Source organism: Cupressus sempervirens, chromosome 3 (assembly GCF_028749045.1).
Source record: "Cupressus sempervirens isolate cs-2001-9-10 chromosome 3, ASM2874904v1, whole genome shotgun sequence".
Classification (NCBI taxonomy): Eukaryota; Viridiplantae; Streptophyta; class Pinopsida; order Cupressales; family Cupressaceae; genus Cupressus; species Cupressus sempervirens.
This window is the reverse complement of record NC_143120.1, coordinates 944,413,425-944,439,597: the sequence shown is the minus strand read 5'-3', so window position 1 is coordinate 944,439,597 and position 26,173 is coordinate 944,413,425. Positions and strand designations below refer to the sequence as shown.

Genomic DNA, 26,173 nt, shown 5'->3' with positions numbered 1-26,173 from the left:
TTGTGTTTTCATAATAATAATAATAATGATAAGAACAGTTGGTTCAAATCACAATGGGTGGTTATAATATATTGTGTGTGATCCTGAAGGTTGTAGATGCCCCTTGAAGCAACTCAGTTGAGTGACTGATTCCTCCTGAGTTTTCCAAGGTGTGGCTCTGCATCAGTTTCCCACGGAAGTCTATCCCGGACGAAGAGGTCACTCCACGCTTGTGCTCCCTCGGCACTGCAAGCCGTGCTAGTTGATTTTCTTCCATCTGAATTTTCTTTCGTCGGCGAACACAAATTCAAGAACTCCTCCCATACTTCTTCCACCAATTCCACCCGCTGCCGAGTCTCCAACAATTTTTCGGCACTCCAGTTTCCGTCAGCAATCTTCTGAAATCTCCGTCGACGTTCGGCTTGCTGTGCCAGAATTAAATTCTCTTGCACAGTATGGGTTCCATCTTTTTCCTCGACCTTATTCCGATCTTTGTTAAGCTGATTTGGCATTAATCTTCATTCCTCCCACCTTCCAGGTTCATAAGGCAACGGCGCCAAATGTTTACCGCACTAGTAAAGAAATCAACACATACAGACAATGGAACAGAATAGCAAAATTATATTCGCATATGCCACACATACATTATGCTTCCTAATATCAGTAATGGTAGATCATCATTTACAATGATCCCAAACGGGATATAAATACTACCGCCGAACCTTCCCGAAGGAGTCCGTCGGCCACAACATTACATCCGCTACAAACTATTTACCAGTCGACTACAAAATACAAAACACCGACGACAATCAATCCGTCGGCTACAGAAACACCGCCGAAACCATCCAGTTGACTAACATAGACAGCATGGTGTACAGACTATAACACACCAGTGCATCAGCCAGTTAACTAAAATGTTCTATCATATGAACTAGAAATCCTTATAATTATATCTTTGTAGCTCACAAGTGAGCAATTTTGAGGTTCCAACCCATGTGTGGTGGATCTTTTTGCTAGAAACATTTTTCTTTACCTGTATTGCAAACTCCTTGATCCCTCTTTCAACTGCAGTTGAAAGGATTATTTGAGATTTGACTTGAAATATGTGATATGAACATTGAATAGTACTAAACAAATATGATATCATGTTGATGATACACTCTGTGATAACTTGTCCTTTGACTGTTTTTAAACAATTACTTGTGATGTTTAAGGCACTCTAACTATCTTTCACCCATGCTTGATTTCAGCTGTTTTTAAACAGTTACATGTGATGTTTAAGGCACTCTATCTTTCACCCATGCCTGATTTCAGCTCCATGTAGAATCTTCAGAATTCGTTGTCTTGAAGCATTTCCTCTATCTCTTTTGCTTCATTGCTTTTCTTACCCATCTGTATTCAACGATCATGACTTCGTATTGTTCTTGAACAAGTACTTTGTTAACCCGGGGTGGACCTTGATTGTGAATGCATACCGACCTGAACAATGGTGCAATCTAGAGGAGTGTAGTCCCCTTCCACATTGAATACATATTTAAGGACAGCACTCCCCTCACCATTATCGAGATACTATTGGAGCTTAAAACTTTGTAATAAACAAAAATTCTTCCTGGAACTTATGCCTATAAGCAAATCCAAAAACTAGGAAATGAATAAAGAACTTCTCTATTCAATATAATGGAGCATACTTATAAAGAGAACTGCACAAATATATAGATGACATGGCTGACAAGTGACAAGTGAGAGGTTATATCCTAACCACTCCCAATCACAAGGTGAGTAACTCAATCTAACCATGTCATATGCCATTTTACAAGTGAAAGAATTTAAAAATAATTAGTGGGTCGAATCATTTTATTTTCAAAGGGCAACTTAAATTTTACTAGAAGTCCTATATAAGTCCCACGTAATGTTTAAACTTTAAATAACTACTTTTAACACTTATTCAAAAAGTATTCAACAGGTCAATGGGCCCTTGGTCTACTGGTGAAGTTGAATGGCTCACAAAGAGCCCACCAAGTATCAAGTCTTGCTAAGTGCAAGGCTCTTACATGATAATGGATGAGGCTGGGATCGTGTCTCGGGTGATTTTGACGCCATTGATGCCCCTCAGTCCTTGGCTCTAAGCCGAAGAGGTTTCAAACACAAGTGGGCTCATATCAAGTTCCTAAATCGTCTGTGGTGGCCTTCGCTAGTTGGTAGCTTGTAGGCTTCGTGCCTCGTTGGGTTGCCTCGCAGGTTTGAACCCTCTATCAAAAAAATGTATTCAGCAAAGGTTATCTGTAATGTCCCTTTCCTAATGTGCCCTAGAAATTGCCCTAAATCACAATTTCAACAGATTAGGGTTAGGGTTTACCATAAATATAGTGTTTTTCAATCATGTGATTTGTAACTTGAAATCTTGCAACACAATTACAGTTCATTTCTGATCATAATATTGGAATAGATTCTTTAAAAACACACATGAGCAAATCAATATTATGCCAAATTTAAAGTTAAGGTGATTAAACCATAGAAAGTGTAGGGTGATTTGATGAGGTGCCCAAGAAACCGCCTACCATAGGCCCAATAGTAAATACATTTTTCCCCTTGGCCTTATGTGGTCCTTGCCATACATATGAGGTGAGCTACCTAGAGTGAGGTCCCATCATCGTTCTCCTCCATCTAAAAACCTCCTACCCTAGGCCCAAGAACAAATATTGTTAGCATAATTGATGTTGTGATGGCAGGTGATGTCCAGTGGTGTTAGGATACACATTTGATCGTATGATGATCATACTGTGTTGTCATTGATGTCAACTATTGACCTAGTTACACCAAAAGGCATTCTATACAATGGCAGCACAAATCCAAATCCAAGCACAGGAATATGCCAAAATAGATTCCTTGTCAATAAAAAAGAAAAGTTTTAAATTAAATATAAAATTAGTAAGTCATAAAACAAAAAAAATTCCCAAAATAATAGCTGGCTGAAATATTAAGAAGCCAAATGGAAAGGCCCAAAAAAATAAGGCCGAAAAGTGGGGCCCGAGAAAATAAGAGCCCAAAAAAAATGGTCCCAAATAATTTCATAATAAATTTTAAATATGAAACATTTTTTTTAATATATTTATATTTGTTGTGGGGAGTGGGGGAATTTGAAACGAATTCGTGGAGTGTCAATAGACATCCATTGGGGGATATGAGGAGCCTCTCACAAGTTATAAAGAAAGGCACCTCTTTTCATTTTCATTTTATGTTTTTGCAAGGAGGAAGAGATGGAGATTTTTGGAGGAGTTGATTGGAGTATTTGAACAGGAGCATATTGAAGTTTTGGAGTAATGTTTTTGCAAGTGAGATTTCTATTTTTATTTTCTTTGATAGTTTTCGAATTAGATTTAGATTTAGATTTAGTTGTCTATTTAGATTTTTAGTTTTAAAATTAGTTATAATGTTCTACTTTGATTTAGATTTCAATTTCAATTAATTTTATTTAGATTTGGAATTGCATTCAAAAGTGTTTAGATTTGCATGTAATAGTTTAGCCTTGCATATTTAATTTAGATTTAGAACTTCATTCAAAATATATTTGAATTATATATTTGATAATACTTTTCATTTGCAAGTTTTTAATGTGCGCATTTCAAATTAGTTTTAGATTTGCATACTTCATATTAGTTTTAGATTTGCATGTTTCATATTAATTTCAAATTAGTTTTAGATTTGCATATTTTATATTAGTTTTAGATTTGCATGTTTCATTAGTTTCAAATTAGTTTTAGATTTGCATATTTTATATTAGTTTTAGATTTGCATGTTTCATATTATAGTTTTAGATTTGCATATTTCAAAATGGTTTTGGTTTGCATGTCTTAGATTTGTATATTTCATAATAGTTTTACATTTGCATGTTTCAAAAATTTTATATTTGCATGTTTCATTATTAAATTTTATCATTAATGTAGATGGTAATATTGCTATGTCAATGAAATTTTTATTTTATTTTATTTTAATGATTTGTTTAAAATAGACTAAACATATGTTTAGTTTATATTTGGTCACTATTTAATTAGATTAGGTATGTGTTTTATTAAAGTATTTTTTATGACACTGTGTGTGTGATGTTTGAAAAGTGGAAGGCAATGTCACCATATTTCAAACATTATAATCTAAACATTTCATTTAAAATAGTTTTGATTTTTATTTATCTTATTTTGAACATTATTCATTTGAAAGAATATATGTTAATTACTGATACTTTTTAAATATGATTATTTCTATATGTTGATGTTTGGTTATAAGTTTCCAGGTTAGTATTTCAGTTATGGATGTCTCGAATAGAGAATTAAACATTATTGATAGTAGCCTAACTACTTCAGTGGCTTCAAATTATTTCTTTAAGACTAAGTTTGACAAGTGCCTACAAATAATTAAGAATCGTACACAACTATAATCAAAGTTATCAAGAATACAACATTGCCAATTAACTATGTTGAGGAAATGGAAATAATGCATATGGAAGATGCAAAAAATTCCTACGTGACACATTTGCAAAACTGGATGGGTTTCCCTCAATGATGAAAGAAGAGAACAAGAGAATAATAATTTGTTTTTGCAAAATATATCTTCAATGGATGTGGCTACTAAATATGTTAATTAAAGAAGAAAATACTAAGTCTACATAGATGTCCAAGTCATAATCGGCATATTTATTGATTACAATTCTTAATCATTGCAATAAAACTTGCATTAGCATTATTAAAAATTCAACAATAGATAATGCTCCCACATCATTATGTAGAAATGTTTTTCATAAAATTGATTCTTTCACACTTTTTACATCATCAAAATGGTTGTGTCGAGACTTATAGTTCCCCTTTCATGAACAAGATACAATTAATTTTTTCCACTATTGAAGTTGTGTTTAAAACCTATATCCTAATTTTGACCATAGTTCTACTCCAAATACTCCAACACTACACCTAAATATCATACTTCCCTTAACCACGTCCCTTATTTTAGTGCAACATTTAACCACTTATTAAGCCTAATTATAACACTGTCCTATAAATGAAATCATAAACCTTGGATTGTAACTCTATATGTCATTGTACTAAGCACTTAGTAAATTATATAACCCTAACCCTATATGTACTGCTAACTGCAATAATATTATATTTTTAATAGAGAGAGATAATAATTAGGGCGCATATCTAGAGACAAGAGGGGGATCATATTATGTTTTTATAGAGAGACATTTTCAGTAGAGAGAGATATTAGAAATAAGTAGAGACAGGCGTGTGTGTGTGTGAGAGAGAGAGAGAGTGAGAGAGAGATTATGGGGTATATCTAGAGAGCAGGGAGAGGGATTGGGGGTGTATCTAGAGAGAAAGATAGGGGGGAGAGGCGGAGAGAGAGATTAGGGGGTGTATCTAGAGAGAAGGGGGGGGGAGAGAGAGAGAGATAAGGAGGTGTATCTAGATATTAGAGACAGAGATTAGGGGGTGTATCTAGAGAGAAGGCAGAGAGAGATTAGGGGGTGTATCTAGAGAGTAGCGAGGGGGAGAGAGACATTAGCAGATGTATCTGGAGAGAGAGAGAAAGAGAGAGATTAGGTGTTGTATCTAGAGAGTAGGGAGGGGGAGAGAGACATTAGCAGATGTATCTGGAGAGGGGGAGAGAGAGAGATTAGGTGTTGTATCTAGAGAGTGAGGGAGAGAAAGTGAGATAAGGGGGTGTATCTAGAGATTAGGGAGGGAGAGAGGGGGGTGATTAAAGGAAATCTCCAAAGAGAGTGGGAAGGGATGAGAGAGGGAGGGAGTACATAATAAAAAAAGTTAATAATAGGTGTCACAATAACACTAATCGTGGGTGTTATAATAGAACTAACCCACATAAAAAGATTAACCTGACAGTTACCCTAAAACTAACATAAAGTGTAATAATAGCACTAACATTAACTATAATAGGAGCAGTAACACTAAAAATAACCTTAACCGCAATAATAACCTTAGTAAACTTCTTAAATAGAACCCAATGATTCCCCTAACAATAATGTTAGGTGTAATAATAACACTAAAACAAACTGTAGGTGTCACGATAGCATTAACTCGCATAAAAAAGCCTAGCAGTTAATCTAACACTAAACTTAAAGTGTGACAATAGCACTAACGTTAACCGTAATAGGACAAATAACCCTAACAATAACCTAAACTATAACAATAACATGAACCCTAACAAACTTATTAATAATGTAATAGTTCCATTGACACTAACCTTAGGTGTACAAATAACACTAACACCAACCATAGGTGTCACAATTCCACTAACCCACATAAAAAAATAAACTAATAGTTACACTAACACTAACCTTAATTTTAACAGTAACACAAACATGAACTGTAATAGGAGCAGTAGCCTAACAATAACCTTAACCGTAATAATAGAATGAATTGACAAACTTCTTAAACGTAACCTAATAACTCTCATAAGATTGCTGAAAGGCGCTAGCTCGTCTGGTTGAGAGCAGAGGCTTAAGGCTATGGGTTACCCCAATGGTCCTGAGTTCGAAACTCTCTCCAGATTTAACTAGTGGGACCATAGTGCAAGCCTGTTGCCCTACCCATAGAGGATTAGTCTCACCCTAGCTCGCCTCTTTTGGGTTTTGGGCTCTAACTTCGCAATTTGTAAGACCAAGGTAAAGGTCGATTGGGAGCTAGGTTGGGTCGCGAGGATACTTCTGTAGTTTTTTTTTTTAATAACTCTCATAAGACTAACCTTAGGTGTAACAATATAACTAAAACTAATTATAGGTGTCATAATAGCATGTTGAGCATCATTATAACACTAATAATCCTAACATTTGTCCTATTGCAATTGTACCCTTAACCATAACTCTACATCTAACCTTAACTCAATGAGTAATCTTGGTCTTAACCCTAATCCTATGTCCAACCCTTCACTTATCCTATGTCTGACCATAATCCTAATCATAACCATAAGCCTAATTCTAACCCTACGCCTAATTATAAGTCTACCTCTAACCCTAGCTATACTACTAAGTGTCACCCTTTCTCCAATTGTAATTCCTAATCCTTAAATCTAACCCTAAACCCTAACCTTAATCCTACTCCTAATCATAAGTCTAACTCTAACCCTAACCATACTACTAAATGTAACCCTTCCCCCAATCATAATTCCTAAGTCTTAAATCAAACCCTCCCAATCAATATTTCTTGGTCCTTATTGTAATCTTATGCCTAATCCTTCACTTATCCTAAGTCTAAAACCCTAACCCTGTGTCTACTACTAAGCATAACACTAATTATAATCCTAACAATTGTGCTATCATAAGTGTGTCATTAACCATAACTCTATATCTAATCCTAACTCAATGAGTAATCTTGGTCCTAATCCTAGTCATATGTCCAACCCTTCACTTATCTAATGTATGACCGTACTCCTAACCCTAACCCTAATACTACTCCTAATCATAAGTCTAACCCTAACCCTAACCATACTACTAAATGTAACCCTTCTCCAATCATAATTTTGAAGCCATAAATATAACCCTAACCCTACTCCTAATCAAATGTCTAACTTTGACCCCAACTCTACTACTAAATGCAACCTTTTCCCCAATCATAATTCATAAGCTCTAAGTCTAACCATAAGTAAATCAATATTTCCTAGTCCTAACCCTAATATTATGTCGAACCCTCCACTTATCTCAAGTCTAAAACCCTAAAACAAACTCTACTCCTAAGCATAACAGTAATTATAATCCTAATAACTGCCCTATCGTAAGTGTGCCCCTATCCATAAATCTACATCCAACCCTAACTCAATGAATAATCCTGGTCCTAACACAAATCCTATGTCTAACCCTTCATTTATCCTATGTCTGACCATAATCCTAACCCTACCCTAACCCTAACACTACTCCTAATCATAAGTCAAACTCTAATCTCAACCATACTACTAAATGTAACCCTTTCCCAATTGTAATTCTTAAGCCTAACTGTACAGTTGAGTCTAAACCTTAATCATAAGACTAACACTAATCATAACCCTAACACTAATCCTAATCATAAGGCTTACCCTATCCCTAATCATATTTATAATATTGGCTTTAATTATAACCCTATCTATAACTCTACTTTTAACCCTAAGCAAAACTCTAACCCTAATTATAAGCCTATGTATCACCTTACCAATTACCTTATTGTATGTATGGCTAATCCTAACCGTAAATTCTTCCTTATCATAACTTAACCACTAACTCTAACTTGAAGCCTTATCATAAGTATAAGGCTAACTATAATTTTGTACCTAATCGTAATCCTAATTTTAAATTTACCCCTAACCTTTAATGTAAGCATGGCTTTAACCTGAACTCTAATTGTAACCACAGTTGTACTCATATCCATTACATTTCCCTTAATCCTAACCCATTCTCGAAGTCTTATAGATAGCTTAATGTTGGTACCCATATGGACCCAGTATTTTTAAAAAATTATTTTATGGTTTTGAACCTCTTTGAACTAAAGTTCAAAGCAGTTCGAAGTGGTTCGTTGGTTCGAAGTGGTTCAAGATGCAAATTTGTTGATTAATAAATGTTCAGAATCCATGTTCAATTTAATACCCGAATTCAATCTTGGTTCATAATTCAAGTCCAAATTCAAAATGTCAAGTTTCAAATTGAGTTTCAAATCCCTAACATGCAAATTTGAGTGGTTCGAAGGTTCAAGTTGATTTAAATGGGTTTCAGAATAACTCTTTTTCAGAATGGAGATCATGTGTTGATAGCCTAAATCCAGTAGTATTGAAAACTTTGAGAGTTCAAGTCTCTAATCCATGAAATTGTAAGTGTGAAATGAACACTTCATTGATGATTGACACTCACTAAATGTCTTCAATTGAAGACAAGGAACATGTCAGGTGATATGTAGAAGCCTTAAATCAAGACTCTAATGTTTCATAGATTATTCAAATAAAGCTCCAGCATCATCAAACTCATGGATGAGTTGGCATACTAATTTTGGGGTATTAAATCAAAGCTTCCCATTGCGATACCTTAATTGGTTCACAATATAAGTATGAACTAATGGGTGTTATTTAGAGGTGTGGTATTGTGTATCAGCTGCCCTTGTACCATGTTTTCTAGTCCAAGGTAGTTAAAATTTCACATGTACAAGAGACATGGAAACTATTTTACCAAATGTTTGTATCACCACAATAACCACCTTGTACGGCTAGCGGGTTGTATAGAAGCATTCTGAATTATAGACCAAGGTGGCTATAGATACATGTGCCTACAATGTGGGTAAGTTGTGTACTTCTATTTGAGAGGCACATCAACCCACCAAATTTTATCAAAAGAAAACGAATGTGTGGTTGGAGATGCACACCAACTGCTAGACAAATGCTTTGAAATGGAATGTGAAGATACATGCAAAGGACCAAGCCCGACACACTTCTTGGCATCTTCAAACAACGAAAAAACATAGTGAGTTTTGAAGATTATCATGGGCAAAAATGATCAAAATCTCAATTCCCTCTGTTTTCCTCGATACAAATACACCATGATTAACATCGAGTTAAAAGGATTGAACTCAAATCAAGACATTCGCTAATGATTAGCGAGAGAAAAGATTGACTGAATTTACAGAAAAACCACGGGTGCCGACATATCCAAATGGTGTAAAGCTCAAGATTCAAGTCCGAGTTTCATCAATCATGTTGGGCATCATCATTTCCGCAAATGGTGTAGTGTCATATTGATGGTGTTCGATCTCTCAACTACAATATCCAAACAGCGGCCGATACCTCCCAAAAACAAACTCGTGGCCGTCAAGATTGAAAACCACACCTTATAAGAAGTATTTTTGTATCGTCAACCAATGAGATGATCTTTCTTTTGAATCACATGCTTTCAATTTGGAAGACGTATTCTGAATAGCATATGTTAAATGTCGGTTACATTTGAGAGGAGGCATGAATTTGAAATTCGCGAGATGGCAATTGGTGGTCAACACATGCAGTCCAAAGTCCAACGATATCTAGGCGGCATCAAATATGTTTCAAAATGCCGACAATAATGGATGTAGGAATTCTATCAGATATTTTGATAGTTCAATTATGAAATCCCGCAATGAGTTGAGGAGAATTTGCCCAGCGAAGCAATGGTGATCATGCATCATTTTGAGATGGAACTCACCAAGTATTTGATAGAAAGACCGACAGCAATTGAATCTTGAAAACCGCAGGTAGAACAACTTGAGGAGATTACATGGTTTGATACGACAACACCCCGACTCATGAAATACAGAGGAGCTTAAATGTCAAGTTTTTCCCATGCAAGTTATCAGATTATAAATGTGAACACAAATTAAATTCAAAGAAATTCCTCCATCAATATGTAAAGACCGACAATGTGGTGTAAAAAGATAAAACATGATGCTAAAAGTACAGTCGTGGTGTCTATTGACTTATACTAAGAAGGTCTAGACCGCTGATGCTTGCGAAGATCTTTTTCTTTTGTCTTTATATCTTTCAAAGTCCTTGACTTTGGAAAAACTTGAAATGTTGACTCGATGCATGAAAATAATCAAGGCATCATGAAGATCAGAGGTAATATTGATTGAAATACCATCGTTGCCAAGGACACGATTATTAGAAACTATTGGTTCATATAGTAATTGGTTCCTCCAAATAAGCGCCCAAGTGTCAATTATCCCATATTTTTGAGATAGAACATTGCTTTACTAAAGAATCTATATATGCCTTCTTATGACTTGAATAAAGAGGATATAATGTGGCTCGTAAAGGAAAAGGGGAGGCGTCCAACATTCAAGAAACAGTTGGAGGAATCAATTGTGTAACCGGTAACCATCAAGGCAAAGAAATAAATATGCCAGCGAGGGAGAGAAGGGGGGTTCCAATTTTTCCAAGATTTTCCAGTTCTTCGAGGAAGGAGAAGCAAACTTTGGGGCTGTAGATAGAGCAAAGCTCTTGTCTTTTCGTTCTAAACTGTGTGTTAGGAAAAGGGGGGAAAATTTTGATTTTAAGCACAATGTAAGGGAGAGAATTTTTGTTTCTTCCAGATAGTGATTCTGATGCAAACATGTAATGAGATTTGTGTTATCTTGTACATTTTAGAGAAGGGAGACTTGGGAGATAATTGCACACCAAAACTTCGAGTTTGAGCAGTTTTCTTTCCACTAATTGTTATCTTTGTGTAACTTTCAGTTTTCTCTAAACGCATTTTAGTGTCATTTTCTAGATACGTTTAATTTCAAGATGTCTTTGAAGCTTTGATTCTTCGCTTCCTCAAGTTTTCATTCTCATTGTAATGCAGCATTCAGGTAGATGAACTATGTGTCATTTACTGTTTATTTCGCTTCAATCAGATTAGTTTTTCGAATCTATTTCGTATTTACAAATAGATGTTTGTAAACCTTTTGTGCTTTTTGGTTAAAAGCATCCATATTTGTACATTTGTGAATTCATTATAAATCATACACGAGGAGTTGTACCCAGATAAATTCAGAGGGCACTTACGCTTTTCAATAGCAAAGTGACCCAACTATTAGTGCATATTCAGTCTTCCAACTTGGGCTTTGGGGTTAATTCATATTTATTTCTTCGGAGAACAATCTATTCACTAACACTTAACTAAATCAATAAATAAATATGAAACCCTAACCCTAACTTTACTCCTATTTATAACACTGATTATAATGCTGAACACCTATATGTTTGATCCTTATTGTAATTATAACCCTAGCTCTAGCCCTACTCCTAATCATAAGTCTAATTCTAACTCTAACCCTAACCCTAGTTTTAAATGTATCCCTTTCCCCAATCATAATTCCTAAGCCTTAAACATAACCCTGACTCAATCAATACTCCTGGTCCTAACCCTAATCATATGCCTACCCCTTCACTTCTCCTAAGTTTGAAACCATGTCCATAACCCTACTCCCAAGTGTCACACTAATTAGAATCCTAACAGTTGCCTTATCATAAATGAACCCTTCACTTATCCTAAATATGAGACCTTAACCCTAAGTGTACTCCTAAGTATGACACTAATTATAATCCTAAAAATTCCCCTATTTTAAGTGTGCCCCTAACCCTATGTCTAACCCTAACTCAATGAGTAATCCTACTCCTACCCCTAATCCTTTGTCTAACCCTTCACTTATCCTATGTCTCACCCTAATCGTAATCATAACCCTAACCCTAACCCTATTCCTAATCATATTTGTAATGCTACCTCTAATTGTAACACTATTTATAACCCTACTTCTAACCCTAAGTGAAAACCTAACCCTAAATATAAGCCTACCTATCACCTTAACAACTACCTTATTGTATGCTTGACTAAACATAACCATAACCCTACCCCTATCTATAAACCTAAGACTAACTGTAACTCAAAATATATTTCTAATGTTATGTCTAACAGTTAACTGTAATCCTTTCCATACCCTTAACCCTAACATTTTTTTGTAACAATATCCTTACTATAAAAACAATTTAACATTACGCAAATAACACACCACATATAGAATTAAAAATAAAATTTTGAAGAATAATTTTGGACCAACTTAAAAAAAATATACAACTATAATTAGAAATTAATTAATAATTTGATACTAACTTTATGAAAATAATAAAATAATAAATTGGTTTTCCTGTTACGTCACAACTGCCACTAGCTTATATATATATATATATATATATATATATATGCCAAGAGTAATCATTCTTGAGGCGCCTATTTTCATCAATCCCAACTAAGAAAAATAACCTTGGGATTTAATAAAAATAGGTGCCTCGAGAACTATTACTCTTGCCGTATTATATATAGGTATATATAAGCTAGCGTTCCTAGTATGTTGCCAAGCATAAACATGATGAACAAGATGTTGCAATGAGTTTCACTAGAAGTAATCGTTATGAGAGAATTGGGAATCTCTGAAGGTCCGTGGTATACTGCTACAATTGAAGTGAAGGAAGGTATGATTAGGTGAATTGACAGTGCAGCTGCTAGAATAGTTAGTGACAAGCAATAGGTGATTTGATTGGTTAGTGAAATCTACAAGGAGTTAAGTGGAGCAATCACAAGAGAATGTCATCAACATAATTCAGATGATATAGTTGTGACTGCACATCATTAGGGTGATTGGTGAAGTAGTGCTAGAATGGATAGGTAATTGGTGAAGTAGTGCCAGAATGGATAGGTAATTGGTGAAGTAGTGACAGAGTTGTTGAACAAGTTGAAGTGTATTGTGTTCTTCAATGACAATCAGTAAATTAATGATCTGTGATCGGTGTTGAAGTTGCAATGAATTCAATTGAGTCGGTCACAATCTAGTGAGATGTCTTCTTGTTTGGAGGTGATGATCTAGCATCACATTGATTGATAATAGCGTATGGAAAAGATTTTGGAGCAAGTAGTGTTTGGTCAAAATGTGCTTGATCTCTTGACATAGAATTCTATGTAAATCAGCAAATTGGCGTGGTGTTGGAAACGTGTTTCATGGTTTGAGTTTAGTCTTGTGGCTCATTGGATTTGAGCAGGATATTTGAAATTCATATCTATTTCAAAATTAGGACTTGAAAGTCCAATATATACTGGTTGGAGTCGAACAATTTGTGTTGTGGATCGTGGTTGGGCAAGTGCAATAGAAGGGTGCAAGTTGCAATCAAGCCAAGGTAGAGTTGAGTATGTTGTGAAGTGTTTTTTAGCTTCAGTGGATCTGATCAAGCAAAGGTAGTGCTATTCCACATATAATTCTTTCAGTTGTTCCCTAGCAGTGGCAGCAGTAAAATCTCTTAATCACGTGGATCCTAACAGGTCCTTTATTGTAAATCCTTTAACAGGGTGGCACTTTGATTAGTGTTTAAAGTCCTTCAACTAGGCTACCCCTAATAGGGTAAAGCTCTTAACAGGGCAAGAGGTAAATTCCTTAACTTGGTGACACCTAATAGTGTGTTTGCAATTCCAAAAAGGGTTAAGCTCCTCACAAGGCATACTTCAAAAGAGTGCACAATTCGTGGGTACTAATCCCCACAATGATTTTCACCCAAATTGGGTTTATGCAATACCAAATCTCAGTGTCAATTTTGCTGATGTGTTTGTGTTTAAAATTTTCATATACTGCTTTTAAGTTATTCTTGCGAAAGGATTTAAAAGTTGTTTAATCGGTTGATTACTGATTTACATATAGTTATCTCTACCAATGATGAACTTCTTCTTGTCTGATATCTTCGTTAGAACACCTAATATAATATATAGAACTGCTTACCTTATTCAATACCCTTTCTTGTCTCTGTCTGATGATGCTTGCCAATAAACAGTGATGAATTTGTTTCTTCTCTAATATCCTTCCTTGAATAGCTGATAAAATATATAAAACTAATTTTTTTTCCTTTATATTTATTTCTGCTGTTGGTTACCAGCAAACAGTGACCAGATATGTAATGTTTCTTCCTTCTCCCATGTCTTCCATCTCTGACCTTTCCTGATTCAATGATCTTGTTTTGTCTCCCCAGATAATGTCCTTTATGTTTTTATATAATCAAATTGTCCCCTAATAACTTAATTAATATATAACACTGAATATCTAATCATTGGTTAGGAATGTTTGCCACTAATGGCTATTACCTTGATAAATTCCTATTAATATTCAAATTGCTGTCTTGGTTAACTTGTTGGGCAGAATTAATCGATGACCCCTACGAATGATAATATGTACAATACTAACAGCATACTCAGACAATGATTAAAAATCTCCTCATGCTCCTTAGCCCTGCAAGGTGGTTGATTCTATTGGTGTTGATTTGATATTTGTCTCTCTTGGTGTATCCACTGGAAGCACCTCATTTAAAGAGCAATATCATTTTGAATAATGGAATCTTTGTAGCCACAAGGTTATTCCTTCTTGGTTGGTTCTTGATATTATAATAAAAAAAAATTACTATCACTATGCTTAACACGATACTTTGCATTTAAGCTCTGTTGGAACCACATAGCTTCCATGTCGATTACCCCTGCTGAGGTGGTCTTCAATATAAAACATATAGAAAAGTGCTTAAGTTGTTTAAATCCATAACTGACTATGGTCAAAGGCACATACAGGCACCTCTCCTCTTTGGAATACCTCTATAACTCAATGGATTGATTACTGATTTACTGATTTTCTGGAATACCTCTATACTTAGGTTCGATATTCCCAGCAATTCGTGAAGTCTTTACAAGTAAAACAATTTTCTGATGTTTTTATGAGTATTTCATTTTGGGAACACGACATCTTCGGATGCAATTTAAAAGTACTTTGAAAGGGAAAAATAAATTAATTAAAATAAAATAAATGTCCCTAAAGGGATGCCAACTTAAGAAGAGGTCAAGACTCATTTGAAGCGTCGTATATTAGTCATTTCTCACTTGTTCTTCCAATTTGGAGTTTTGAAGCATTCAAGGGCAAAGCCAAAAACCTTTGGTGTTGGAAATCTAGAGGATGAAAACCCTGGTTGAGTTTCCATAGCTGGATTTGGAGTCTGAGACTGAAATACAACCCATTGAGGCAAGTCTAATCAATGAACATATTTGGGCTTATTGATTGTGGTTGTGCGATTCATATTTGCAAGCAAATTGTACCATATCACATATCAACATTTTTGGACCAATTTACGAGTTTATATGTTAATGCTACACTGATATCATTTTTGGGCCAGATCTCAAGTTTACATCTTGTTTCTAGTTCTACAATGTTGCTACAACAAATATGTTCCATATCCATCACTGCTTTGTGAAATGTTAGCAACATCAATCTGATTTGTGAGTTGCATATGGTGTGCTTCCGGCTGTCTGTTATTTTTTAAAATCAACATAATATTATTGAAAATTTAGGTGATTTCATAAGATAGTTTAGAAAAATCAAACTTGCTAGTAATTTTAGTCATAAAATATTGGTCAGTTATCAAGAAGACTTGATTGTTGATTGTGGCATTAATACACGGAGTGATGTTTACTAATATTCTGATTTTCAGCTACTATAAATCAGATTGATAATTACAAGACTCACCCAAACTCAGCAAGTACCAAGGCAAGCAGGTCAAAACAATATCATGTCCTTTTCATTCAGATGACTCGTTAGTGGATTCTGAGATGCAAGAAGAGTATCAAAGCATTACCAAAATCTAGGATCTATGATTGACTCAATTCCAATGAATTTATTCTGGTAAAACTTTCCAAAATTGGAGGGAATCAAAACCTAAAAGGTTGAAATGGAATCACAAGTGGTCCAGAAGATTATCTACAGCTTCCACTATTTATGTTGACTATCCATGATTAAAGTTTCCCCTGAGAGATAAACAAATACCATAGAAGATTTGTAGCAGAAGTTGTGCATGATTCCAAAATATATGAAGATGACTGTGTACTTGGTGGTGCAAAAATAATACAAGAAAGCATGGGATGGGTGTTTAAATATCCCTCTACTCCTTCTCTGGGTGTCGTAATTGTTCATACACTAATGATAGATTATACAGGGATTTATGAAGTGGGTTATCCTCGTCTAAGAAGAGACCACAGTATAAATAAACACAATCACCAAATATTATAAGAGGCTCTTAAGGGAAAACAATCACCCAAATAAGGATCATGGGTCATTACACAAAGCTGATCCCTGACTTTATAACAAAATTTATTATTCGTCAGCATCCACCAAGGTTAGAAAACGATGAGCAATTAAGAAGAAATAGTATCATTTAACAATTGAAAATCAAACAAAGTTAATGAATGGTCATAATACATAAAATTAAGAGGTATGACTATTGAAGGACTAAAGATATAAGAGGAAGATCATACATGAAGAGAAAAAGATCATCATGGTAAGAATACATTCTATATATCCCAAACACGCCACGAGTTAGGCGAGTTGGCAAGCAAAGTCATGCTGGCCAAGTTTTGCTGACTTGGTTGCTTGTCTTGGCAAGTTATGCCAAAACTCACCAAGTCCGAGCTTGATGACTCACTTCGACTACCAAGTAAATTTGGCATGGGAAAAAAGTCCCACTTTTTTTCGGTATTTATTTTTCATTTGACCCTAAAAGATCTTCTAATTGCTAGTTATGAGAAGAAGAGAGGAAAAGTGAGACAGAGGAAGAAAAACAAGAGGACATAGGTCTGCAACCAGCAGGAAGAAGAGCATCAAGGAGAACACAAATCACTTTGGGGAGGCCATAGGCTTGCATTGAGAGCATCAAAGAGAGCACAAATCAATTTGGAGAGTCCATAGGCTTGCATTGAGAGTATCAAGGAATCCATAGCAAGACTTCTCAACTCAATTGAAAGAGGTAAGTGTTAAACTTTGTAGATTCTGTCGGTTTTTTTTGGTGTGTTAATGGATTTTTCATTTGGTTGTTAATTTTGTTTAGTTTAACTCTCCAAAACTTGAATGCTTTTTATTAAATTGCATACCTCAATGAGAGAATGTAGAATAATAGCAAACACAACATTTTTTTAGAAAAAAATTGTAAACATGTATTTACAAAATTTTTTTCAAATAAATGTACAGTTTGCTGATTTTTTCTATTAGTTTATATTTAGAACTTTATAGAATTTTCTTATTGCAGCAGCCTTCACATTTTTAAAATACTCATTTTTCATAATGCCTAAAAAGGATGAGGCTTGGAAATATACCAAAGATTTTCTTGCAGACAAAAAAATCAAACAATGAGTTTTTTGTAAAGAAATCATCTTTAGTGGCATCAATAGATTCAAATACCATATTGCTGACATATTTGGCCATGATATTCAGATATGCACAAACAAACTCCCAAGGCAAAATGTTCCTATTATGTCCAATTAGAACCATATGAACAAAAAAAGTTAACTAAAAAGAGACAATTGGAAAAGGTACGTGTTATTGGCTCCCATTCACCTACGTCTGTAGGCTATGTTGGAGAGGGTTCTACTAGGCCTCCCTTTCATCCTAGTGCTAGTGCTGATGGTAGTGTTAGTGCTTCTACTCATGTTAGTAGCACTATTACATTTTTTCCTAGAGTGTAGAGATTGAAGTTGGAAAATTTTGTGTCATGTAATACTCTTGGTGCATAGCCCTCGATTGAGAGCATGGGTTGGATCAAGGAGATTCATTATGTAGCAAAAAAACAAATTTGCAAGAGTGAGTAGTTTTGCAACATTCAATTATTTCAGCCAGATAATTCTTTTTTATTTGATTGCTATTAGTTTAATATTTTATTTTAAAATTTATAGTTTGAATTTGAAACTTTGAAGATCATCATCAATTTGTGACAGGTCTCCTTATTGACAAGGCATGATAGATGTCGTAACCATTTGTGGTACGGGGTATAAATTCCCTACTGATGCTGAATTAAGTGGCCCACTCTTGTTCCAAATGGTTGAGGATATGAAAGTTGAGCTAGAGGACCACCAACAATCTTGGAGCCAAAATGGTTGTACCATCATGACAGATGGTTGGACAAATAGAAGGAATAGAACACTCCACATTTTCTTGTTTCTTGCGAAGGTGATAGATCATTCTACTTCCCTAATGTTATGGTAAATTGATGTTGATGTAGTTGTATTAAACAGAGGAGATGAAAGCTCCTTATATAGATTTACAAAGACGATGTTTCTAAAAGAAACAATTATGAACTAAAGACGGAAATAGAAACTACCTAATAAACTAAAGACTAACTAAGATGAACATTAATGGAACATTATAACATTCTAATACCCTCCCTTAATGGTCATTGTCTAACTATTGTCTTTTGGTCACAAATTCTTCAAAACATTTTGTTGTCCCTCCTTGGATCTGCAAAATGTTAATGATCAAGAAACCAAAATTCATCCATAAAAGATCAAAGAAGGGTGTGCCCTTCTTGAATGCTTTGCAAAATGAGACAAGAGCCTGCCACTGACTCTGTCATTGAGATAAGTCTACCACTAACCCTCCCAAAATTAGCAAAACCTCTGACTATAAATCATCATAAAATATCCAACCTAATGTTGGATAACTATAATATCCCGAAGGATATTTTCCTCACAATAAATTTTCAAAACATAAACAGATGAAGATGCAATATAAACCAATAGATTCACATAAAATACCCCAAAATATGTTATTGCATTATACATCAGCAATACAATAACTAGCATTAGAAAATTCAATCTTAAACATAGCTTTAAAGACAAATTGGAATACTAGGAAAACAACCTATAAGCACATGTGAGACATCCAATGTGACGTCTCCACGGACAATGGATTTGCATCCACTATCTACTAGCACGAGGGCTTTCGTCCTCAAGCTAGATGAAAGATGAAGCTTTCCAAAAGGCTCTCCAAGAGAGAAAACATAAAATCTGAATCATAAACCAAGCATAAAGAAATGAGCTTCTCCTCCTCCTTTTAAAGACCCAACCTGTGACTCTCCAACTTATGTATTCTTGCCCCTATCCCTCATGCCAATTCATCTCTTATTGACTCTCCTTTAATTAAAATTGACTTAATAATCCTGTATTAAGTCCTCAAAGATATTATATTGAATTGGCCTATCAGTTTTTTAATGTCCCAAAAAAAAGGGACATTGTAGTCCTCCCCTCTTGAGATTGTTTGCCCTCAAACAACTGCAACCATGCAACCACGATACCTGGGTCCCATATCAACATCATGAATAATGCTCTAACAATTTGTTGCATTACTGTGATATTAACAAAGGACTGAGAACTGCAAAGTCATTCACCGTCTTCCCATAATAATAATACATCAAGCGTGCTACTGCCAGGATCCCAAACCATGTTGTCATGACCATCAAATATGATGAGATAGAAATGTATCAAGGAGCTATGTATATCACAACAGATGGTGACAACCTGGCCTAAATTGTTGATTTAAGAAACAAGCTACTCAATAGTTGAAACCATAGTTTAAAAATTTGATTTTGGCAATTTCTCGACAGACCCAAAGTTTTTGAAAATCTTGGAATCGGCAAAAACTCGACAAAAAATTCGACAATAATTCGACACTTCTATCAAACATTTGAAAATATACAATTTATTAAAATATTTTTTAAAAAGCACACATACACACCAAATTTGTAGAAGATATAATGATTTGAGATATCCACCACATATTAATCAAAGTCTTGAGTTAAATAGTAATTCATAGCAACTAAAACTTAGTAAATTAACATAATGAATTGTGATAGAATCATAGTAACGAGAATCGCCCAAAAATCGCCTGAATCAGTGATTCCGCGACCCGATTCATCCTGGGCGATTTTTTTTGAATCGTGAATCGGTATCGCCGATTTCTGGGCCATGAATTGCTCGAATCGCCGATTCAGGCGATTCATGTAAAAATCGCCAAAATCGGCTATGAATCGCCCGCGGCATGTAAAAAGGGAAGTTGAAATTTTAAAAAAAATCACTTGTTTTTTTCACTTTGTTTTTGACCTATTCTCTTTGTTATAACCCTAAAGGGCCTTCTATTTGTGAAGCATGAGAAGAAGAGAGGAAAAGTGAGAGAGATGAAGAGAAAAGAAAAGCCATAGGTTTCCAACCGGCAAGAAGGAGGAGCACCAAAGAGATCAGCAGGCCATTTGGGGAGCCCATCAATTGCTTTGGGAGCATTAAGGAGCCAAAATCAACACTCCTCAACCCATTTGCAAGAGGTAAGTGCTTTTTTTTTTTTCTTGCATGTTAGTGTATTATGCATTTTTTGTTAAATTTTTAGTGTATTATGCGTTTTTTGTTAAATTTCTATAGTTTTCAGAAATTTTAGTGTAAATCTTGAATGCTCTTTATTTTTACTAAGTTGCAAGCTAGGGTTTGTTGTTTTCTAATTTTTATTAGCTTCAAACTTTGATATTTTACATTAAAAAAATTATTGCAACAGCCTTTGCTCTCATTTTTCGCAAATTCCAATGGGTAAAAAAGATGAATGTTGGAAATATAATGAAGAGTTTCTTGGAAGAACCAAATATCAAACAAAATGCATGTTTTGTAAAGAAAAAATAACTTCCGGGGGTATTTATAGATTGAAATTCCACATTGCTGCTATACCTGGACATGATGTTACAGTTTGCACTCACCAAACTCCTGAGGCGAAACGCACTTGCTTAATGGCATTAGAAAAAATTGAAAAAGAAAAAGCAAATAGAAAAATGCAAATTGAAGGGTTAAGGGGTATTGGCTCCCATGTTCCCGCATCCGCAGCCGCATCCACATCTGCATCTGCATCAGCTTCCGCATTCGTAGGTTGTGTTGGAGAGGGTTCTTCTAGGCCTCCTTTTTATCCTAGTTCTTCTGCTAGTGCTAGTGCTAGTGCTAGTCGATCACATACTGAGACAGAGTCCCACACCAACCTATTGCAGCCTAGAGTGCAGAAAAACAGAATGGATAGTTACTTTGTGCCCCGCACTACTCCTGGTTCCCAACCCACGCTTGAGGGCATGGGTTTGAACAAGGAGATTCACGATGCTGCCAAAAAGGAGATATGCAAATTTTGGTACTTTTGCAACATTCCATTTATTGCAGCCAAGTAATTGATTCTTTTTTCTTTGTTTTCTTTAAAGCTAAAATTAAAAGTAAAAGTAAAACTTTAATTATATCTACTTGTTTTATAATTTGAGTCTTTGACATCTAAACTTTTATTTGTGACAGGGCTCCTTATTGGCAGAATATGATAGATGCGGTTGCTATTTGTGGTCCGGGGTTTAAAGCCCCAACTGAGGCTGAGTTGAGCGGATACCTCCTGGATGAGATGGTAGAGGACATGAGGGTTGACCTCGAGGAGAACCGAAAGGAATGGATTGCAAAGGGTTGCACCATCATGACTGATGGTTGGACCGATAGGAGGAATAGAACACTCCTCAATTTTCTTGTATCCTGTGGAGGTGATTGATCATTCTACTTTCCTACATACATTGTAAATTTTGATTTGTTGAATGCTAATTCGTTAATGATCCATTTAATATTATAATTCGTTGTTTTGTTACTTGTAGGATATACCATGTTCATAAAATCCATTGATGCTTCCGCACATGTGAAAAATGCCACATATTTATGTGAGGCTATTGAGGAAGTTATAGCAGAGGTGGGAGAACAAAATGTGATCCAGGTGGTGACGGATAATGCAGCAAATTATGTTGCAGCAGGTAAACTTTTAACTTTGCAAGTTTTGAAAATAAATTTATTTGAATTTTGAAATTTGAGTTTCTAATTGACTTAAAATTGTTGTAGGTAAACTTTTGATGGAGAGGCACCCCACCATATTTTGGTCCCCTTGTGCGGCACACTGCATTGACCTCATGTTGGAGGAAATTGGCAAACTTGAGTTTGTCAAGTCATGTGTGGAAAGGGCAAAAAATATATGCAAATTCATTTATAATCATGCATTTGTCCTTAGCACAATGAGGAAGTACACAAAAGGCAAGGAGTTAGCTCGCCCAGGTATCACGAGGTTTGCCTCGAATTTCATCACCTTGCAGTCCTTGTTGACATCAAGGGATGGATTGAGGAGCATGTTTGTTGGGCAGGAGTGGATTTGCTCTTCTTATCCTACGACCACTGTAGGGTTAGATGTGGCGGATTGCATATTTGATGAGGATGGTTTTTGGAAACCCGCTAGAGAAATCCTTAAGGTAAATTTATTGCAATTTAACATTTAGTATTTTGCTTTTACTTTAAGTAATATTATTTTATATTTAAGTTTTGACTCAAATTTTTTGTTTTACTTTATATGTAGGTCACTGAGCCCCTTGTAGCTTTGCTACGAACTACTGATGGGGAGAAGCCCTCTATGGGCTACATTTATGAGGGCATGGATAGGGCCAAGGAGGCCATCAGAGCCCAATATGCAGGAGTGCAAGAGAGGTATGGCCCTATTTGGGACATCATCAATAGGAGATGGCAGAATCAGCTCCATCGACCCATCCACGCAGCAGCTTACTATCTGAATCCGGCATTTCGTTTCCGTCCTGACTTTAAGGCGGATGCGGAGGTTCTCACTGGCTTATACACAGTGATTCAGAGATTGAGTAGCGATGAAAATAGCGTTGCTACGATTGTTGAGCTAGACCAGTTCAACAATAAGGAGGGGCCACTTTTCTCTAGCAGGATGGCCATAAATGCTCAGACAACACTACAGCCAGGTAAAAATTAAATAATATATTCAATGTTCATGAATCTAGATTCTAAACTTAAAGTTGATTATATAATGCATTAATTTTAGAGTTGTAATTTGTAAATGAGAATAATTGTTTTTATTTTTTCCTTATTTCAGATAGATGGTGGCAAATGTTTGGGGCCACAACCCCAAACCTTCAAAAAATTGCCATCCGCATTCTGAGTCAGCCGAGCAGCACTTCTGGATGTGAGCGTAGTTGGTCCATGTTCGAGCACATCCACTCGAAGAGGAGAAACAGGTTGACAGTGCAGAGGTTGAATGATCTTGTCTTTGTTCATTACAACCTTCGTCTTAGGATTATACAGATTTTGGGCGCTGACTCCTCTCCGATCATTCTAGAGGAGATTGATCCAGAATTAGAGTGGATCACAGAGACCGTGGACCCAGTCTTCACTGAGGAAGACCGCGCGTGGGTTGACCAGGTGGATGTAGAGGCTGAGGTTGTGGCTAGGGCAGAGGAGGCAACTAGAGCACGTTCAGGCATTGGTAGACGCACACGCGCACGCACAGACGCAGGCCCTAACGACGTTATTCATGAGCCCATTGCCCATGCAGGAGACATGGCTCGGCGGTCCTCTAGGACCTACCTTACACGCCTTTCTCATAGGCAAACTGGATACTCAGAGGCTGAGGTTGAGGTTGCAACAGAGCTAGAGGATGATGATGAGGATGATGAGGCTTGAGCTGGAGCCTTGTTTTTATATTTTGTTTACACTGTATAGATATTGATAGTGATACTGAATCACTGATAGACATATGTTTCAAACTTTCATGAATCTTCATCTTAGATTTATACATACATTTATGATTTGATGTCTTATAGATCTTCATGATTTCATCTTACTGATTCTATGATTTGAATCATTATGATCATTTGATTTTTATTTACTTCAGCTAGCATACAATTTACATTTTAGTACATAATGATAACATAGTTACGTATGTGATGGATTTTATGTTTCATGTTTATGTATGTTAGATTCTATTTGATGATGTTATAGTGTTTTTAAGTTATATTCAATAAAGGGTGCATGAAATAAGTCTTAAATTGTTAAAATCTTTACATTTAAAGGGTTTTTTCAAATTTGTCGATTCATCGCCGATTCACCCCCGATTCACGATTCGATTCGGCTGTGCCGATTCCGATACGATTCCGATTCACGTTACTATGGATAGAATCATATATCAAAAAACAAGTTAATCTAATAAAATATTTTACTTAAAAATTATAAATTTGTAAAAAATATACAAGTCAATATTGTTATTAATATATTATAAGTTAACAATTACTAAAAATGAACATTGAAAATAAAATAGTATTATTGTAAATTAAAACAATAAATTTTAAAATTAATTACAGTAAATACTTTAAATTTATTGTATTTACTTAATTTATTTTGATTAGAACTTAATGAATTTTAAATTTACTATAAATTGTAACATATATTATAACAAATTATTTACATGTTAAGGTTATATTAAATTAATATGTAACAGATACTGTATTTTAGTATTTATTGTGTTTTACTATTTTAAATTTTTAACAAAACAAATTAAGTTTTAGACAAAGTTTATTAATCAAATATATTCAAATTTAAAATAATAGAATTACAATATAAAATAAAATTAATAAACATACTTAGAGAACTCTATATCTGCCCAATCGACGGACAAATTTGATTGTGAATGGATGCAACTACATAACCGAATGAGTTGAATGCAAAGCCGAATGTGGAGTTGAATGCTTCAGTCGTCGTCAAATGCAAGGAGTTGTTGAGAATTGCAGGAACCATCGTTTTTCTTCAGACTTTCACTTTTTCCTTCAAACCCAACGACTTCTTTACAGCTCGCTTGCTTGTTTTGGCTTATTAGAAACAAAACAAAACGACAAAGGATAACCTAATATCCTTTGTCTTTTATGTCGACGGGATTCGTTTTTGTCTTGTGTGCTGACACAGCAACAAACCTGAATATCGCAATTTACCTCCGTTTAAAATAATAAAACACGCTGTGATTTTTTGGTATTCCTCACCTACGATATTTGCAACGTTTATTTTGGCTTCTCATCTCAGTCGCGAGTTTTGCGCTATATCGCAATTTTTTTTAAATATGGTTTAAACTAACACCATGAGCACATCAAATACCATACTATCATCATCAATCTGGAGAACCCCTGAGTACATAGGTGCTATGAGAAAGAATGAGGCTAAAAAACCATCCCCTATGATCAAAACATAACTCTCATCAATCCTCCACCAAGATCTATTTAATGGCTGATGCATGAAATCCATCCAACTCATATATAGGTTAGAATCAAGAACCATATATGGCCTGATCAAAGGATGAGCGACCGTAGTCAATTCACCACACCAATCCTGTGACCAAGATTCACTGCTAGGAATCATATCCGGATCCAAAATTCTGAAGTCAAGATCATCCTCTTCATGACAATCAAAAAGAGCTCCCTCATTTATCTCAAAAAGGGGATTAACAGAAGTCCAATCAGCATCTACTTCAAACAAGGGATTGTCTACAAGCTGAATGTGATCTGAAATTTTGGTACTTGGTCTTTTGGGACAACTATCCAAGACATAAGTCCGTTGAATGCTATCAAGTTCATTAATCACTTCTTAGAAAAACTCCTGCCTCTCTTTACTCTCATGCTCCCTATTATGATTTGTGACCCTAACCAGATTTTCTGCTTCATGAAGAGCAATTTGTGTATCATCCAATGCCTCATGAGCATACTTAAGCTCCTTGTTGAGCTACATAATCTCATTCTTTCCTTTACTCAACCAATCAACATATATTCCAGCAACCTTAAGAATATAATCCTTGTCGGAAAGCAAACATAAATAATCTGATTTCATAGATTCAAGGGCTATTTTGACTACCTGCAAATCAATAACAAGCAAATCTCGTTTCACTCCCCTTTAAGCCTTCCTGTAGAGATCCTCAACCATCCTGTGAGTGTTGTCATAACGTAC

At 35.3% G+C, this 26,173-nt stretch overlaps 3 protein-coding genes across 4 annotated transcripts in view; 2 read left to right on the top strand and 1 right to left on the bottom strand.

Annotated features, from left to right (window-relative positions):
- The window catches only part of LOC149569856 (DNA repair protein XRCC4-like), a 62,826-nt gene that overhangs the window by 20,465 nt on the left and 16,188 nt on the right, over nucleotides 1–26,173 (bottom strand). The gene's annotated exons all lie outside the window — the stretch shown is intronic.
- LOC149569858 (uncharacterized) lies at nucleotides 21,541–22,701 on the top strand. Of its 2 annotated transcripts, none has more exons than XM_089817798.1 (3): nucleotides 21,541–21,894; nucleotides 22,003–22,155; nucleotides 22,241–22,701. In XM_089817798.1, exons 1-3 carry the CDS (start codon nucleotides 21,681–21,683, stop codon nucleotides 22,666–22,668), a joined length of 795 nt encoding a protein of 264 aa, XP_089673924.1. In that variant the 5' UTR covers nucleotides 21,541–21,680; the 3' UTR covers nucleotides 22,669–22,701. The 2 variants fall into 2 exon arrangements, with proteins under 2 accessions (XP_089673924.1, XP_089673925.1); XM_089817799.1 differs by having other exon boundaries at nucleotides 22,003–22,118; nucleotides 22,241–22,359.
- On the top strand, nucleotides 22,688–25,058 carry LOC149569857 (uncharacterized). The gene is made up of 3 exons (XM_089823433.1): nucleotides 22,688–23,151; nucleotides 23,283–23,713; nucleotides 24,912–25,058. The coding sequence occupies exons 1-3, from the start codon at nucleotides 22,800–22,802 to the stop codon at nucleotides 25,056–25,058; spliced, it is 930 nt and encodes a 309-aa protein (XP_089679559.1). The 5' UTR covers nucleotides 22,688–22,799.

What these genes read in the sequence shown, in the direction of transcription:
- LOC149569857 (XM_089823433.1), top strand. Translation starts at nt 22,800, where the DNA reads ATGGGCTACATTTATGAGGGCATGGATAGGGCCAAGGAGGCCATCAGA. An exon ending in TCAGACAACACTACAGCCAG is followed by an intron (nt 23,152 to 23,282) that starts GTAAAAATTAAA and finishes TCCTTATTTCAG; the next exon opens with ATAGATGGTGGCAAATGTTT. An exon ending in CAGACGCAGGCCCTAACGAC is followed by an intron (nt 23,714 to 24,911) that starts GTTATTCATGAG and finishes TTGAATGCAAAG; the next exon opens with CCGAATGTGGAGTTGAATGC.
- LOC149569858 (XM_089817798.1), top strand. Translation starts at nt 21,681, where the DNA reads ATGATAGATGCGGTTGCTATTTGTGGTCCGGGGTTTAAAGCCCCAACT. An exon ending in TTTTCTTGTATCCTGTGGAG is followed by an intron (nt 21,895 to 22,002) that starts GTGATTGATCAT and finishes TGTTACTTGTAG; the next exon opens with GATATACCATGTTCATAAAA. An exon ending in AGCAAATTATGTTGCAGCAG is followed by an intron (nt 22,156 to 22,240) that starts GTAAACTTTTAA and finishes AAATTGTTGTAG; the next exon opens with GTAAACTTTTGATGGAGAGG.